The sequence below is a fragment of the Pomacea canaliculata genome, linkage group LG8 (assembly GCF_003073045.1).
Source record: "Pomacea canaliculata isolate SZHN2017 linkage group LG8, ASM307304v1, whole genome shotgun sequence".
NCBI classification, from domain to species: domain Eukaryota; kingdom Metazoa; phylum Mollusca; class Gastropoda; order Architaenioglossa; family Ampullariidae; genus Pomacea; species Pomacea canaliculata.
The window spans coordinates 14829067-14844396 of record NC_037597.1 but is presented as its reverse complement, the minus strand read 5'-3'; the positions used below and the strand labels follow the sequence as shown (position 1 = coordinate 14844396).

Here is a 15330-nt window from a genome sequence, read left to right as displayed (position 1 = left end):
TCAAGTGCAAAAACATATCCTTGCACTTATACACGCTAACTACATCTGAAGTAGTAGGTGGCACCTGGTGAGTCGATCTCACGACCAAATGGTTGAAAAAGACAACACTTCTCCGCTTTTTTCAGGTCGAGATAAAATGGCGGTGGTCCTGAAGATTAGCATAGTGTCGTGATGGTTTCCCTCCTCATCTTTCACTACGGTGAATAATATACAGGTGTATTAACACTCTTTCACACTTTCTCGCATATTCTCAGTCACTAAGTCTTTTAAATTACCATCTTCAGTCAAACCTTCATTCACAATTCCAATTTGTTTAACATACCAGATTTAACTAAAACGAAGCTTAGTTACTTGAACACGTGATACAACTCTTGTCACGTTTATTGTTGTTGTTTTCTTTTTTAATAAACCGCAGTTCTTGAAAATGTCACTTCTGTCTACACATAAATAAACTAATACATGAAGTCATTTGTTGAAATAGTCCGGTGATGCCATTGCGATCAACCTACACCGTGCTCTGAAAATAATATGATTAGAAGAAAATATATTTATTATCATGTTTTAAATAAAAGCTCTGGTTAGAGCCGAGTCAGCTACTAAGGCTTCATAATGGCAAAATTTTATCATGAATGACAAGTTAGATGAACAGTGTTCAGACGAGCATTATCTAGATCGCTGGGTTAGCGTTGTGGCCATTCAGGAACCGTCGTCGATGATATGAAAAAAATTATCTGCAAACAAAAGAAAAAAGGAGTCCAGGTTATCCAAAAGAGGAAAAAATACATAAAGACAAACGCTTCTTGCACTGCCGATAATGTAAACACAAAAATATCACTGTCTCGAAAATATCTTTTTTCGTGACCCACTAGTCCCGCTTCTCGTGCCGACATATAGTGTTCCAAAGTTTGGGCAGGACATGCAGCACGAGCAGGACGACCCAGGCCAGCAGCTTGCGCGCCAGCATCCAGGCGTCTGTAGCACGTGCGTGCACGAACGCTGTCAGCCACAGGTCCTCCTGCAAGCGTCGGGTCATCTCCCCAAGCAGCAGGCGCGTGACCCCGAGGTCCTTGGCCACGTCAACGGGTAGTTCCTGCTCGTGCGTCAGAGCCAGGACGTCAGCGCCGAAGAGCACGAGCAGCGAGGTCAGGGACAGGGAACCGCAAGCCGCCGCCGTGTGCAAGGGAGAGAAACCGTGCACGTCCTGCGCGTTGACGTCGGCGCCGTGGCACAGCAACAGCTTGGCGGCGTCCAGGTTGTTGGCCAGGATGGCGTGGTGCAGCGCTGTCAGACCCACGTGGTTCGTCTGCCGCACGTCCACGCCCACGCTGGGGGTTTGAACCACACCCGGCGCACGACGACCCGTTAGAAGCCGCAGCAGCTCCGCGTTGTCACCGTCCTGGATGACGGCTGTGAGAACGGAGTCTGCTGGAAAGGAGATCCGGCGGCGTGCGGCTGCTGCTGCTGATGATGACGACGACGACGACGACGACGACAAAATGCCGGTGCTGTGGCATGCCAGTGGTGTTCTTTCGCTACAATCGCTCGACAACGACCGCCGAGACCGGGACAGGCCGCCATCAACCGACGTCCAAGAAAACTCAGTCTTTGCTTTCCGCGGTGGCGCATCGGTTTCACCCCCAATACCTACACCCAGGCTTGAATCCGAATGAATCCTCGGGTGGGCGATTTTTGTTCTGTCTGTAGGAGTGCATTCGGGTAAGGATATCGTTCTTCTACACTTGTCTCGTCCTTTGTGCTTTAAGGCGGACACCAGAACTGGTGAACGGAGCCGATGTTGTTGTTCTCTCTCACTTACAAAACTATTGTGATCGGTGGGATGTCCAGTCATCGCGACACCAGCAGGACAGAGATCATCTTCTGCATCACTTCGTGCCGATGGCAGCGGTATGGTGATCATAGATCGCATGCTACCCACAGTACCGAAAGATTTCTCTTTCTCAGATGCGGTACTGTTTTTAGGGAGTTGTTCATGCTCAGTGGCTTGCGCCGGAAATGCAAAGTCACGTGATAGAGAGCGGCGCTGCGCAGCACTGATGTCTGGGAGATTGGGCAGCGCAGCCGACAGCGCTAACGAGCGGATCGTGGGCGGTCTATCGTTATCGCCCTGCACATCCGGGTTTCCATCCTGGCAAGGGCGAGAGGCAACGCATTTCTCGTTGCCTGTCTCCATGGCGATTCGGACAAAAGGATCATGCGTGAAGGATCTCACTGCAGCTTTTCCTGGGCATGTCCAAGAAAACTTCCCTCGAGGTAACACACCCGATGAGGGATTTGTGATGACCGTGCCTCCAGGGTCTGGGGAAACCACTCTTTGCTCCTCCTGGAGGCATTCCTCGAACACGGGGACATTCTTGGAACAAACAGGGGCAGAAACGACAATGGCTACTTTCAGGATGAACTTCTAGAAAAATTCTCAGCTCTATTCATGTTTCCTTTCCTTTGAAGTCGGATTAGGTTCTATCACGTGACATACCCATGCAATCTAATTTATTTATAGATTGATTTCTTTATTTATTTAGAAGCACCTGGAGTAAGGCTGGCGGTCTACTTAAGATGTCTTGCTGTCTTATCGTTTCTGAATTCTGTCGTTCACACACGTCTGCATACGTTGCAGCATTGCAGCAACAACAGCTGCGTCACTACAGCACACACACCACCGCCTGCACGCACCTCCATCCAGAAGCGAAGGCGCGGGTCAGACTGCGATTACTGCGCGCAGAGAGAGAAAGAGAAAGAAAAAACTCCACAAAAAAATAGTCTGTCGTGTTTTCCCAAACAGCTCGGCTAGCCAATCATTCCGCCACCATAACAGACCGGTGTTAATGACGGGCATCGATGTTGGAAGGCCTGCGGAAATCCTAGAAGCTCTTCACATGTTGCTGGACATCGAGCGGGTGTGGTTCAACCAGTCAAGAGAGATAAGGAGATTTCGGGTACATTGGTATCCATCAGCTCCGGATATCGCCACACTGAGCTGGAACGCATCGCATCTCTCATCTAATCTTTTACGAAGAGATACAGTAGTATTCTTGATAATAATCTGTTAGTCACAAAGATCCACTAGATCATGCATTGGCGAGCAGGATACCCGTGCTTGCTACCCGACTTGGGGTATCATCTCACGTGTTGGATTATATCCGTGCGCACAGGCGGAAATCACTACACACTACTCACCCCAGCTTTTCGATCACCGGCAAGAAAGGTGAATTATACAAGGATCGTTTCCGATAAAGTGCATCTACGCTTTTTATTTATCCTCACATTCGCATTAACAGTTATCTCAACGGTCACAATTTACCGTTACAATAAAACTGTAATGTCAACAATTACATAAAGGCTTCTGCAAGGGATATTTTCATCATTCTCTCCCACTTATTTTGCTCTGATTTGCGTGAAAGTAGACCGCAACCAAATAATCTCCTCCTCCCATCCTCTCGTTAATTATTCAACCTGGAAATCGGTCAAACATCGTGTCAATAGGCACCACAGAGAGGGACAGTTTGTCCTGTTGGTCCTTGCCTCCCTTATGAACGCTGTAAAAAAAAAAAAAAATTCTTGTCTCTAGGCACTTTGAGGTACAGCCCCACCCTCGTAATTTCTCTCCCCACCCCTCCACCTAACCTCTCTTTGTGTCTATTTTTAAACATACAACTTCTGGGGATTAGTTTCGCAACGGGTGATCATTTCTCGGCACGTGAGAGGGTCGGTCCCTCCCTCAGTCGGGTGATCGGCTTTCGTGTGGATGCAATGGAGACTGGGAGACATCGATCCTCCTGCAAGCATTGCTGCACCACTCACTCGCCATCAGGCCATTACCCGCTTTTTCTCTGAATATCAGAGTTTCCACACACTGACACTGTGGAAAGCCTGCAGGAAAGCCGATCTTACAGAAGGATGGGTGGTCCTCTGTTGCTGGACAAGTAAACACAATGCTGTGACATATTTTTTCAAGAAATAAAATTTTCAAAAATGTTTATTTTACCGTGTGATGTCGGTCAAGCCACTTTTTTAAACACCAGAGGATAACATTTTTTCTTTCATAAATGTTAGCAGTCATTAGTAGGAAGTCAGCTTCAGGAGCCTAGACATTAAAAAAAAAATTCTTAAAATGACAAGAGGGGGGGGGGGATTGGTGTTTTACGCCGTGTCAGCAACTAAGGCTATATTACGGCAAGCAGCCAGCCCTGTAAACAGATGCCACGTGCAGAGAAAGATCAGCGTGCCCGAGACGAGAAATGAACTCAGGGCAGCCAACCTTCACTGTATTGGTGACAGGCGCTAACAGCGCTAACCGTTGCGCCACCGGACCGCTAAAATGACAAGAAGTGCAAACTCGGTTCAGATCTTCATCATCGCAAGGGTGGTGTAGCTCCAGGGGTTTAGCCTGATTTTTTTCTGAAAGGCTAGCTGTTTCAGTAACAACATTTTAAGCGCAGAAATTTCGAAATTACCAGAAACATTTTTCGAAAAAATTCACCATTAGCTGGTCCACGGCTTGGCCTTGTTTTACATCCGCTTCGAGATGTGGTTAAAAATTTAAAGAAAAAAATGTTGTTGCTCCTGTAATTTGTTTTTAAAATTCAGACTACTGGGAGAAAATGGTGACAGTAGGTATTTTTTTTTCTTTCTGTTGTATGAGGTTGTTTTTGTTTTTTTTTTAAAGATTTTTTCTTAAGAAGTGTATGTGTTAAAAGTGATTTTTTTTTTATTCAGCTCTCTTATTAATAATTAACGACAGCTTTCTACCTCAGAAAAACGAAAGTGCTGGGGAGACAGGGTTAGCCACGCGCATCCCCACTTTGTCTTATCATCTGCGCAGATCACCTCAAGGTGTTAAAAAATCGATTTAATCGATGTTCCTTAAATAAACATGTTGTGATCGGAATCAGACTGCAACAGGAGAATCTGGCAACGGCTCCTTGTTCACGACGGGCTGATACTGATTATTCCTCACAGCAGAAAAGAGTTCTACACGTGCAAGGAGAGAAGATGACGATCCAGAAAGTTCTCCACTCAGTGCCAGCTAGATACTCCGAGGTTTCCAACGGATTTCTGCAACATATTCCAGACTTGTTGAGGCCGGCAATGGGCAGAAGGACGAGCATACAGTCAACGTAGTGGAGCAGCAGTGGCAAGAGTAAGGTCAACGTAGGGTCAACGTAGTGCCAACGTTGAGTAGAGTATTTGGTAGCGGCCGTCATTCACGTTCCTCTAGCCCGGATGGTGAGCAGGTGACATCTCGTGGATACGTCTCTGGATGACATTACAGAAACCTGCCAACAAGAGAACCAAAAGCATTTTAAAATAAGAAGCCAAAAGAAGACTTACCATCTACAAGCTGTCAGTAGACATGGAGGAAAAAGATTGGGGAAACGTGGTACGTTCGTTCGTTCGCTCTTTCATTCGTTCGTTGGTTCGTTTGTTCTCTTTTTTGTTGAGCAGCCTAACCTAACACACCCAGGGCAAAGTCTACGTCAGTAGATATTACCAGTAAAAGAAGGAATTTGTACACACAAGGTCTCCCAGCAACATTCTGTAAACAGGTATTCTGCTGCGCCAGGTAGGTTTACAAAAATTCAGACTCCTGCCAAGCTTGAGCACACAACAGAACGACAGCAAGGTTTGTGCAGAGAAAAAAGAGATGAAGGAGACGACAGAAACTGTTGTCACCAACATTTCTTATCACCAACCGTCAATACTTCCCTTCCTCTGACCTTCCAGTTTGACCTTTCTGAGTGTCAGAGTGTCCTAGAAACAGAGTGCTGCCGATGTTCATTTGGGAAATGGAGGAAAAGGCTGTGCACGAGCGAAGACATGGGGCTGTCACTTAAACCTCCTGTCTCATGAGACCTCTTGTCTGCAAGAACCCGGTGGGGGTACTTAAAAACACTTCTAAAAACACAGAGGTCGCGACTGAGCTGTTTACCCTTCTGTGAAAAGCAGCGCCACCAACAGGATTTTCACAGAACAGAGCAGCAGCAGGAAGAAAGCGGGTGGGCAATAAACATTATTGATTGCATAGTTATTTGATTCCTGCAAAATTTTTGTTTCTACAGGAAATTTTCTGGGGGGAGGTTAGACATTAATTAAAGATGCTAATATACATCATTGTAATGACTATGAGGTTTGGAGCTTCCGGTAAAATCTGAAGACTAATGCAGGAACGCCTATCTTTTACGAAGAAAGAAAGAAAGGAACAAACAGAAAGAAAGAAAGAAAGAAAGAAAGAAAGAAAGAAAGAAAGAAAGAAAGAAAGAAAGAAAGAAAGCGTCTGTCATAGATAAGTCGTCTCCCCTGTCAGCATTTGACCCGTGAGTGACTAATCTCGGAAACAAACAATTTTTTACTCATTTTCTGTCTACCATATCAGATCTTTAACTTTTGAGTGTGCTGGCATGCTTGGGAGGCCGAAGAGCGGAGAAGAAAATGGAAAAGCTTCTTCCACGTGAGTGAGTGTGAATGGCGCCTTCTCCCTCTTCCTCTGACATGACAGCTAAAAAATAAGTTTTTCTGGCTTCATTTGCTCGAAGATAAATCGAGGAGAAGAATGTAATGAGCTCTCACTGAAGAAGACGCCGCCAAAGCCAGACTGTCTGCTCTGGTTGCCAGGTCCTGGCGGCATCCCTGCAGCCCTTCAGGCGTGGATCTCGCAGCTCTCAGACGAGAATTCTCGAGACTTACTTCATTGTGGCCTCAAGGGAATCAGTCGAGGCTTTGTGCAATTCTTCGAAATGCTGGTAAGCAGGAGAAAGATTTAAGGGAAAAAAAATGATGCAAGAAGCAGACAGCTGGGTGGGCGGATACCTGCGTGCGTGTGTGTGTTTGAGAGAGAGAGAGAGGAGAAAAGGTTTACTCGAGATTTCTGCCAGATAGCCAACAGTAATGGTGTGGGTATAGATATGGCGATCTGCAAGCGTGTTTTGATAAGAAAAGGGGGCAGCTGTGCCTCATTATGTTCTCGGATACTTTACTCGCGGCAACAGTCCCCTGCCCCGAGGCTGGAGAGTCAGCGCCGAGTTCCGGAAGTTATCTTCCCCAGATACCTCGCCCTTTCCTCATTCCTCTTTCTCTCCAACACTTGGCGGTATGTTGCTTTATAAGGCACACTCTTCTTGCACACTCTTCTTGCTCTCTACTTTTGCTTCTTGGAGGAATTTTTTAAAGAATCTAAGTGATGTTGCTTTCCTGGAGATAACATTTCAGCTCCAACATTTCTTACGTCTTTGAAATGCGACAACAGCAAAAACAAACAAACAAAAACAACAAATGAAAAGTTCATGTAAGATTCACGAATCCAGATTAACCAGCTTTGTATTATAATTTTAAAAATCTTGCCCCTAAAAAAGGTATTGTTGTCACGAACAAAACGATCCATTAATTTGCTTTGGATGAGATTTGAAATATCGGGTAACGGATGCACACATCCTGTCGAACGAGCTCCTAACCCTCATCGTAAAGGAGTGAAACATTTTACCTCGTTTACCCGGATTAAAGTGGTTAAATGGTGCAAGTAAACACTGCGATGCGATTAAGTTAATTTTCAGCATGGTGGTTGTTGTTGTTGTTGTTGTTGTTGTTGTTGTTGTTGTTGTTGTTGTTGTTGTTGTTGTGCAATTTATTGGCGCATAATCACTCCCACGAGGGACATGCTTTCACTGCTTGAGACAAGTAGGAGAAATGAACAGCATACGGAGGACGGAAGGAGAAACAACTACGCCGACAAATAATAAAAGACAAATATTAAAAACACAAAGAGATATCAGAGAACAAACAGTAAGGATGAAGAGTGTCATAAAATTACAGAAGAAGACGAGTAGGTGGACTAGTCAATCCTCTATGACCGCCAGTGACAACTTTTTTTTCCATAGAAAATTCTGGTAGCCAATCGAAATACAGATGTAGATGAAATTCGTTTACAGAAACACGTGTTCAAGGGGATTTCTTACAAACTTTACCTTTTACTTTTTTGCTGTTATTGCAGATGTACATTTTATGTACGTATTTTACTGTGTGACTTGTCATTGTTTATCCCATCCTCCTTTCATTTGTTTATTTGGCCTCTCATGGCAGTCAGGAAACTATTGTTCATGTCTGACGCCCGGCGTGACCAGTCTCCCCACAAACAAGATTATTTTCCACAAGAAAACGCACGCGCAGTGTTTGCTCGCAAGTCCAGACGCCTGCCTGACGAGTGCAGCAGAATATTTTAATTCCCTTCCGCCAGGCATCCTGTCAAACAACCCAGACCCTGTCGATGTTATCGGCGAGAACATCCTGCATCCCGTTGCAAACGAATCGTTTGTGGATCGCCTGGATAAATTTATCCTCGCACTTTTATTTTTGAAATTTTGTTTTAGTCTTTAGCTATAAATAAGTTACAAACTTCTCCATCAGTTACGAGCAACTAACTTTATTACATTGTAATTATTCTCGAATATCCTTGACTCTCGTCATCAGGACACCACCATGAATTTTCTAAGAACCAGCCTTATCGTATTGTCATTATACTTTCGTTAAGGCTCCGTGCTGAGTGCATTCGATTTGGGAGTAAAACCTTTCCCTGGTCCTGTAACTAGAATCTCTCCCCTCTTGCCCATAGAATAACTTATTTAGCAGGGAGGGTAAGGGAGGGATGGAAAGGTTTCACTCCGTCCTCCACTTGCTGTACCCTATTCACGGTGCACTCCCATTAGAGACACTAGAGTGTAAGACCCTTTACATGCCAGGATAATTTTTTCTAAACCAAAAGCTGTTAGGCATTAAAAACAAAATTGACTGACGATAACCTTATGCAGACCAGAAATTAAAAAGCAGTTTTAAAGGATTTCCCGAGAAAAAAGAAAACCTTGGTCTTATTGTCGGGTGGAGTTAGATGGATGCAATCTAATTCACTCCCCATTTATCCGGCTCCCAGGAGGCGTTTGTGTGCGTTTAAAGTGCCTTGGCTGGCCACAGGCCATGATAATTACAGCAGAAAAAAGCATGCTGAGACCCAAATGACCCACCCCTATCCACCCACCAAATCTCAGTCAAATCCTACTGACGACCACCCCTGTCCACCCACCCACAAGCAATCCCAGTCAAATCCTACCGATGACGATTATTTTCCACAGTAATTTACCGAGTGTGCCACAAAAAATGTGATCATCTCCCCTCAAAAGTATTTTAAGGAAGAATCCTTAAAAGTGTGAATTTGAAATATTTCTTTCTTTTTTTTCCCCCCTATATCTCTTCTGCGGCGCCATAGTCACGCTTTCCTGTCTGTGCCAAATAATCTAAGAAATCAGGGTTGTTAAAAAGTATTTGGTATTTTAGTATACCATGTTCGAGATAAAAAAGCAGACTTCATGAGTACCAAGAGCTGGGTAGAACATCGCCCGATCTTGACAGCTTGGCTGGAATCAATGTGAGACAAATGACAGGAAGAAAAAAATGGCGAAGGAAGCCATTCCTCACGAAGGCTGCGGTTCGCTCCGCGCCTCATCTCTTGATATCGATTCTGTTTGCGATGTCTGTCTAGCAGCAGGAGGGAAGATATAATAGCAATTTGAACAAGGAATCGGTGTAGCAAGACACAGTCAAATGGAACAGGGAAGGCCAAGACACAAGACTTCAGTAACTTGCAGTCTTGAAAGACTCCCTCTAGGAAGACAAGAACCTTTAAAGAGAAGATATTTTTTCATTTGATTGATCGTTTATTGATTTGTTTACATGCCAGTACGTTTTATACCAGAGAGAGAAAGAGAAGAGGGAATGTGGTAAAGTTTTTAAAAAAAGCAACTTAAGAAAAGGAAACAGGAGTATTTTATTCGCGACTGTGACGATGTCGAAGATCGACTTGCTTCTCAAAACATTTCCGACAAAGTGATAACTTTTTTTTGACAATCGTTATCTCCCTACATCGTTTTTCTTTTATACATGCACACTTATTTCTCCCTGTCATTTTTTTTGTCTTTCATGTTCTCCAACCGGTGCCGCCCTTGTTTCACCCAACGTCCAGATGGGAACCTGAAGGCCCCTCCCATGTCGGTAACAATGGAGGTCTTGCAAAAGGTCATCGCAATTCCGGATTCTGTAGTGTAAGAAAAGTGACAGCTGACATAAAAAATACATTACAATTTAAAATTAAGACAGACCTGCCGTTAATGTCAGCTTGAGCGTATTCTCTTGCAGTTTAGTACCTCCTCGCTACACCCCGCCTCCATGAGTTAACAGAAAAAAGAAGCGAGGAGGAGGTGTGTAGTCGGGTTTGACAGGTACTTTGCCGTAAACTTCAAGAGGTAAAGTCGTGTTGACCTGTAATGAATAGTTTTAAATCTTTCTTGCAAGAGAAAGCTTTTTGTTTGAGCTTTACAGGGTTTAATACATCTTCGCATCTCCTGCCCCCTTCTCTCTCCCACACACAAGTAATAAAATAAGTTTTAAAAAAGCGACAAGGGTTTAAGGGCGAGATAAAAGTTTTCTGGTCGTTTTTACAGCTGGAGACATTTGGTGCCGTTAGTTACTGCTGCTAGTGTTGTGGGCAACAAAGGGAGGGACTTGAAACACAGCTGTTATACCTTCTTCTGTCCTTCGTCCTCTTTAAAGCTTCTTCGTGTATGGGCGTATGCTTTTGTATGGGTGTGAGTGTTCGTTTGATGTGAACACGCGTGCTTGCATAAGTGTGTGTGTGCACGTGTGTAAGTAATCCTGTGCATGTTGTGTGTGTGTGTGTGTGTGAACATGCGTGCGTGTGTGCGTGTGAACCGTGAAGACGTGTGCGTGTATAAAGACTCGTGTGTATACGTGAACAATGTGTGTGTATGTTTGTAGGGGGTGGAGACGTGTGTGTGTTTGTATATATAAAGGGGTGGCTATGTGTGTGTGCGTGTTTGTAGAGGGTGGCTATGTGTGTGTGTGTGCGTGCTGCCTCATGCCCACTACTTATCAGGAGCAAGAGCGTGAAGGAAATCGATAGAGTTAATGTTTGTACATAACAACCGCCTGGCAATATTGACAAGCCAACGATAAAAAAAAAACAAAAAAAAAAAAACCCAGAAAGATAGCGCTTTCTGCGTCCTGCCAAAATCAACAACCAATCCCTTCCTTGTTTCCTTCCTTAGCACCACCTACGGGTGCACAAGATTGAGGAGGGAGATGGAGTGAGGGAGGGAAACTTCACACATTAGCGAGCACTACATCTACAGTAAACCTTTCACTAACGATTGTGTCTTCAGGATTTTACAGGGAATGTCCAGGTCAAAACAAAGCTTTCTTGGTGATAACAAGTCTCTCCCCTTCTGTCAGACACGTGAGATCTGGGATAAAAGGATGAGAAGTTGTTGTACACGATGGGAGAGAGACAGAAGACTTTAGTATACCTCACTAGAAGACAGATACAGGAAGAATATGAAAACATCGCGACAAACACACGTGACCACGCAACTGCACACATCGTCGATGGAGACAGAAACAGGCGATGACACTTTCCTGACGAGGGTTGTAGAAGCCGCAGTATATGTTTTGTTGATGGCTAGCCCTCGTCCTTAAAATGTAGGATAAACTGCTAGACTACTCAAGATAAAATTGTATGACATAAAGGATGGACTGGTTAAATAAATGCACAAACAAAGTTCGTAAACAAAGAGCGTTCATAAAGTCCTGAAGTAACTACCAAAACACTTCAAGGCCCTCGCTCCTTCAATGCCCGTCCTAGTACTAGGTTTCACAATATCGGAGACCTCCGCTAAGGATCGTAGGTTTTGGTATAAATATTTCAGTAAGATAATATTGTTTAGAGTCAATAAGCTAGAGAGGGGGGGGGGTAGAATGTCGAGGTCGGATACTTGATTAAAAACACTTGCAACCTTTCTATTTCTACACCACCAACGTCACTGCCCACTACTCACAAGCAGGAACAAAACCTTTACTTCAAACATTGAAATCCCTCAGTTGCACTTGCCAGAGGCTGTTTACTCGGAAACAAATCGGGAGAAACACTCGAGCACGGTAACCCGGCATCGAACCGCGTACTAAACATGTTCCAGCACTGCTTCAGGGGGTATCACGTGATCTCTCCTCACCCCCACAGTCCATGCTAATAGTGCCCACAGGGGGAGTGCTTATTACGGATGCTTGTTTCTTCAACACAGCGGTTTTTATTCCTCCTTCCCTGCCGTTTTTTTTTAAACTCCATACATCTTCTCGCGATTCAAGAAAGTTTTTATGTTTATGGAATGTATTAGCGGCGTCTTGGTTGAGGCCAACGGGCTCTGCACAGTGAGAGGACAGCAACGGCTGCATACCTGCCTTTCCTCGCCATCTTCTTGCTTTGGCTCGGCTTCCGGTTTTCCACAAATATTTTTTTCTTCTGTGTTTGATCTGAAGAAGACCTTGAAAAGGTCGATACATCATCCTTGTTACTGATTTTCTTGTATTCAGTTCTCAGTGAGAAGAGAGAAAACTAATAACTATTCAGTTTAGAGATTCTCCTCCTCATCCTCATCCTCATCCTCATCAATGAAATGCATGTAGCGCACTTCCCTAATTAACAAAGGAAAATATACAAACGCATGACGAGACCTCAGAGAGTTAGCTCCTGCTGCTGACACAGTAAAAGCAAGATGGCGCAGATGTACCCGTTAGTCAGTAGATCGAGGTGGATATACTGTGTATAGGCAGCAGAGACTGCTATATATATATATCGGCAGTAAAGTGGTCTATAAAAAGAAGCTTATGTTACTTTGGCTGGAGAAAAACAAATTAGTGAACCCACTCACGACGCCTCGCTGAAAGTATTAACCGAGAGCACGCGTCTTGTGCCTGCAGGGTGAGTAACCCAACCATGGCATGCCCTCCCCAACCAAAAAAAAAAAAATTATAATAAAATAAAATAAATAAATAAATAAAAATGGCCAAGATCCGCAACACTTAAACTCGCGAACCTGAGAGAAAAGGAGATGTTGTACTTAAGGTTAAAATTTTATTGTACTTTAATGCTTCACGAGAATTAATAGTTCGTATGTGTGTGTGACACATTGAATGTTGAGGGGAGGTCGTGAACTTTTAGGAAAGAAAGAGGGTGGAAGATACTTATCAGCTTTCAGAATCGCTCTATTTCCTTCTTTCATTGTCGGTCCTCTTTTGGAGCTGGGGGTGGAATCTCCAGTAATCCAAAAACATTTATCATTTTTCATAAACTCTTTCTCTTTTTTTTCTTTCTATCACTCATTCTTACTTTTTATCGGTCACTCTTTCTCCTTCCACCTTCCTCTCTCTCTTGCCTGTAGGAAGTGCAGATACTGGCGGGTGATGTCTTTACTGCTGGCTCAGCCTGAGTGATGAGATGACACCTTATCTTCCTTTGAAGATCTGTCGCCAATCTCTCCTCGTCGTCCCCAGCGACACGACAAACTGCTGCAGCATCGTGCACGCCGTTATCGATTACGTCCGACAGATCCAGCGAGGTCAGCGGCTACGACCAACGATTACTCCTTGTCGTCTACTTTCAGCTGTCGACTGCTGCTGTAACATGTAGATATTTATATATAGCTGCTTCCTCCACCGCCCATAACCCTCCCCACCTCCCTACCTCCAAGTAACGGTCAGCGTATTATTATTTTTTTTTTTCATCAGTGCTTTCATGGTTTGTATTTTTTTGGGGTGAGATAAATTTTGTTTAAGGCTAACATCAAATCACAACAATTCATATTAATAGGTACACGTGAAGAGAGCTTCACTATTCCATCAGTAGACTGAACAGCTTGCAGGTCAATATACACAACTACAACACCAGCATGGATCTGTTTACACCAGGGTTGGTGTTTGATGATAAGGTTATCTGCCTGCTTACCTTTAACTCGCTGGGGTTTGACTAGACTTCCGGGTAGAGTATCGGGTAGTCCAGCGGTGTCGGGGGAGAGAGAGAGAGCGGCGAACATGGACAACCTGTGGCGGGGAGTGTAGACGCAGGCTGGCAGAGCTGTGTTGTACGCCAGGCAACCCCCAGGTACACCGAGTGGGGAGGGCGGGCCCAGTCGTAGCAGTCGTGCTCGCGCAACCGATTCACTTTTTTTTCGCTTCCTTGAGAGCTTTTCAGTGAGAGAAGAAAAGATTTCGAGTCTCTGTGTGTGTGTAAATACATGTGTGAGAGGTTTTGAGAATGTGTGACTACAATTTAGTGCACTTCCTCCTTGTGTGTATGTGTACTATTAGAGGATTTGAGTATACCCGAGACTGTGCAATTTAGTGTACTTTCTGTATGTGTGTGTGAGAGAGAGAGCTTTTTGAGGTAGCCATGGTGATACTTGTATGTCCTAGAACCAGTTGTAAAGCCAAACATCAGCATGTTGAAGAAGACCAGTCCCTACATACATACTCATGCTGAAAACCTGACATCGCATCGTTTTATTTTTAGCTTTTGTTTTGTTTTCCTTTGCTTTTCTTTGTATTTATCTGTACACAGTTTGTCCTCCTATCCGTCACTCTGTTTAGTGACGTCACCAGGCCCGTGAAGAGCGTTCACAGAACACATCAAACACGTGACTGTTGGGTGAAACTTGGCGGGACCTGCTCACCAGAGTGATGTCTTGTGTCGCCATGGGTCCGGGTTAGAAGTCCTCAGTATTCTTGCTAGATTATGATCTGCAGCTCTAAGGGTATACATACATGCGTTTGACTCTGTGTGTGTGTGTGAATGTTTGTATATATCTATACGATGCCACGCCTTTTTTTCAAAACACGTCACGCTTAAAACCCAGTATTCTCTAAACAAGTGCGAGTCTGTTGGTTTCCACCATATGGCCACGCATTTGATATGTGTGTGTGGTTCTGTTCCGTTTCTTTCGTTAATCTCTTTTTTTTTAAAGGAGGGAGAGCTTTACAAGTTTATAAATAATCTCTATTGTTATCATCTTCTCGGTAACGACCTGCTTATGTCTACAAGTGCACGTGAAAAAAAAATTAAATAACTTATTTCCTCGCTGCACACACGCACATTCGCATGCGGCTCTGGCTCTTTGATGTGCTTATCGCGACAGATGACTCTTTGAAAACCTTTCCGATTACATAAGGGTTCGTTGTCACTGGTCCATAATTTAACATGTGGGTACTTCCAGTCTTCATGGTTATCCCATGGACCTGTTGGTGCCCCAACCAACTGTTCCTTGTTTTTAACCGCATGATTGTCAATGTTGCGTAACGGAATGAGAGAGAGGGAAAGATGAAGAGAGAGGGAAAAATGAAGAGAGAGAGAGAGAGAAAAGACTGAACAGCGTCCACTGTTGGTTAAGGCGGGTAACAAAACACATTTGCGGTATCCAACGCCCTCGG

The 15330-nt window shown here is 44.3% G+C and overlaps 1 protein-coding gene and 1 long non-coding RNA gene across 2 annotated transcripts; both read right to left on the bottom strand.

Moving 5' to 3' along the window:
• Positions 1-273: 273 nt before the first annotated feature.
• On the bottom strand, positions 274-4138 carry LOC112570814 (arf-GAP with coiled-coil, ANK repeat and PH domain-containing protein 3-like). The gene has a single exon (XM_025249447.1). It carries the CDS (start codon positions 2189-2191, stop codon positions 866-868), a length of 1326 nt encoding a protein of 441 aa, XP_025105232.1. The 5' UTR covers positions 2192-4138; the 3' UTR covers positions 274-865.
• A 70-nt stretch (positions 4139-4208) lies between these two features.
• On the bottom strand, positions 4209-14070 carry LOC112570815. Its single transcript, XR_003100707.1, has 3 exons — positions 13853-14070; positions 13238-13524; positions 4209-5294 (listed from the first exon to the last, which is right to left on the bottom strand). It is a non-coding gene; the product is annotated as an uncharacterized LOC112570815 (long non-coding RNA).
• Between the last annotated feature and the right edge of the window lie 1260 nt (positions 14071-15330).

Coding starts and splice junctions, on each gene's coding strand:
- LOC112570814 (XM_025249447.1), bottom strand. CDS start 2,191: ATGGAGACAGGCAACGAGAAATGCGTTGCCTCTCGCCCTTGCCAGGAT.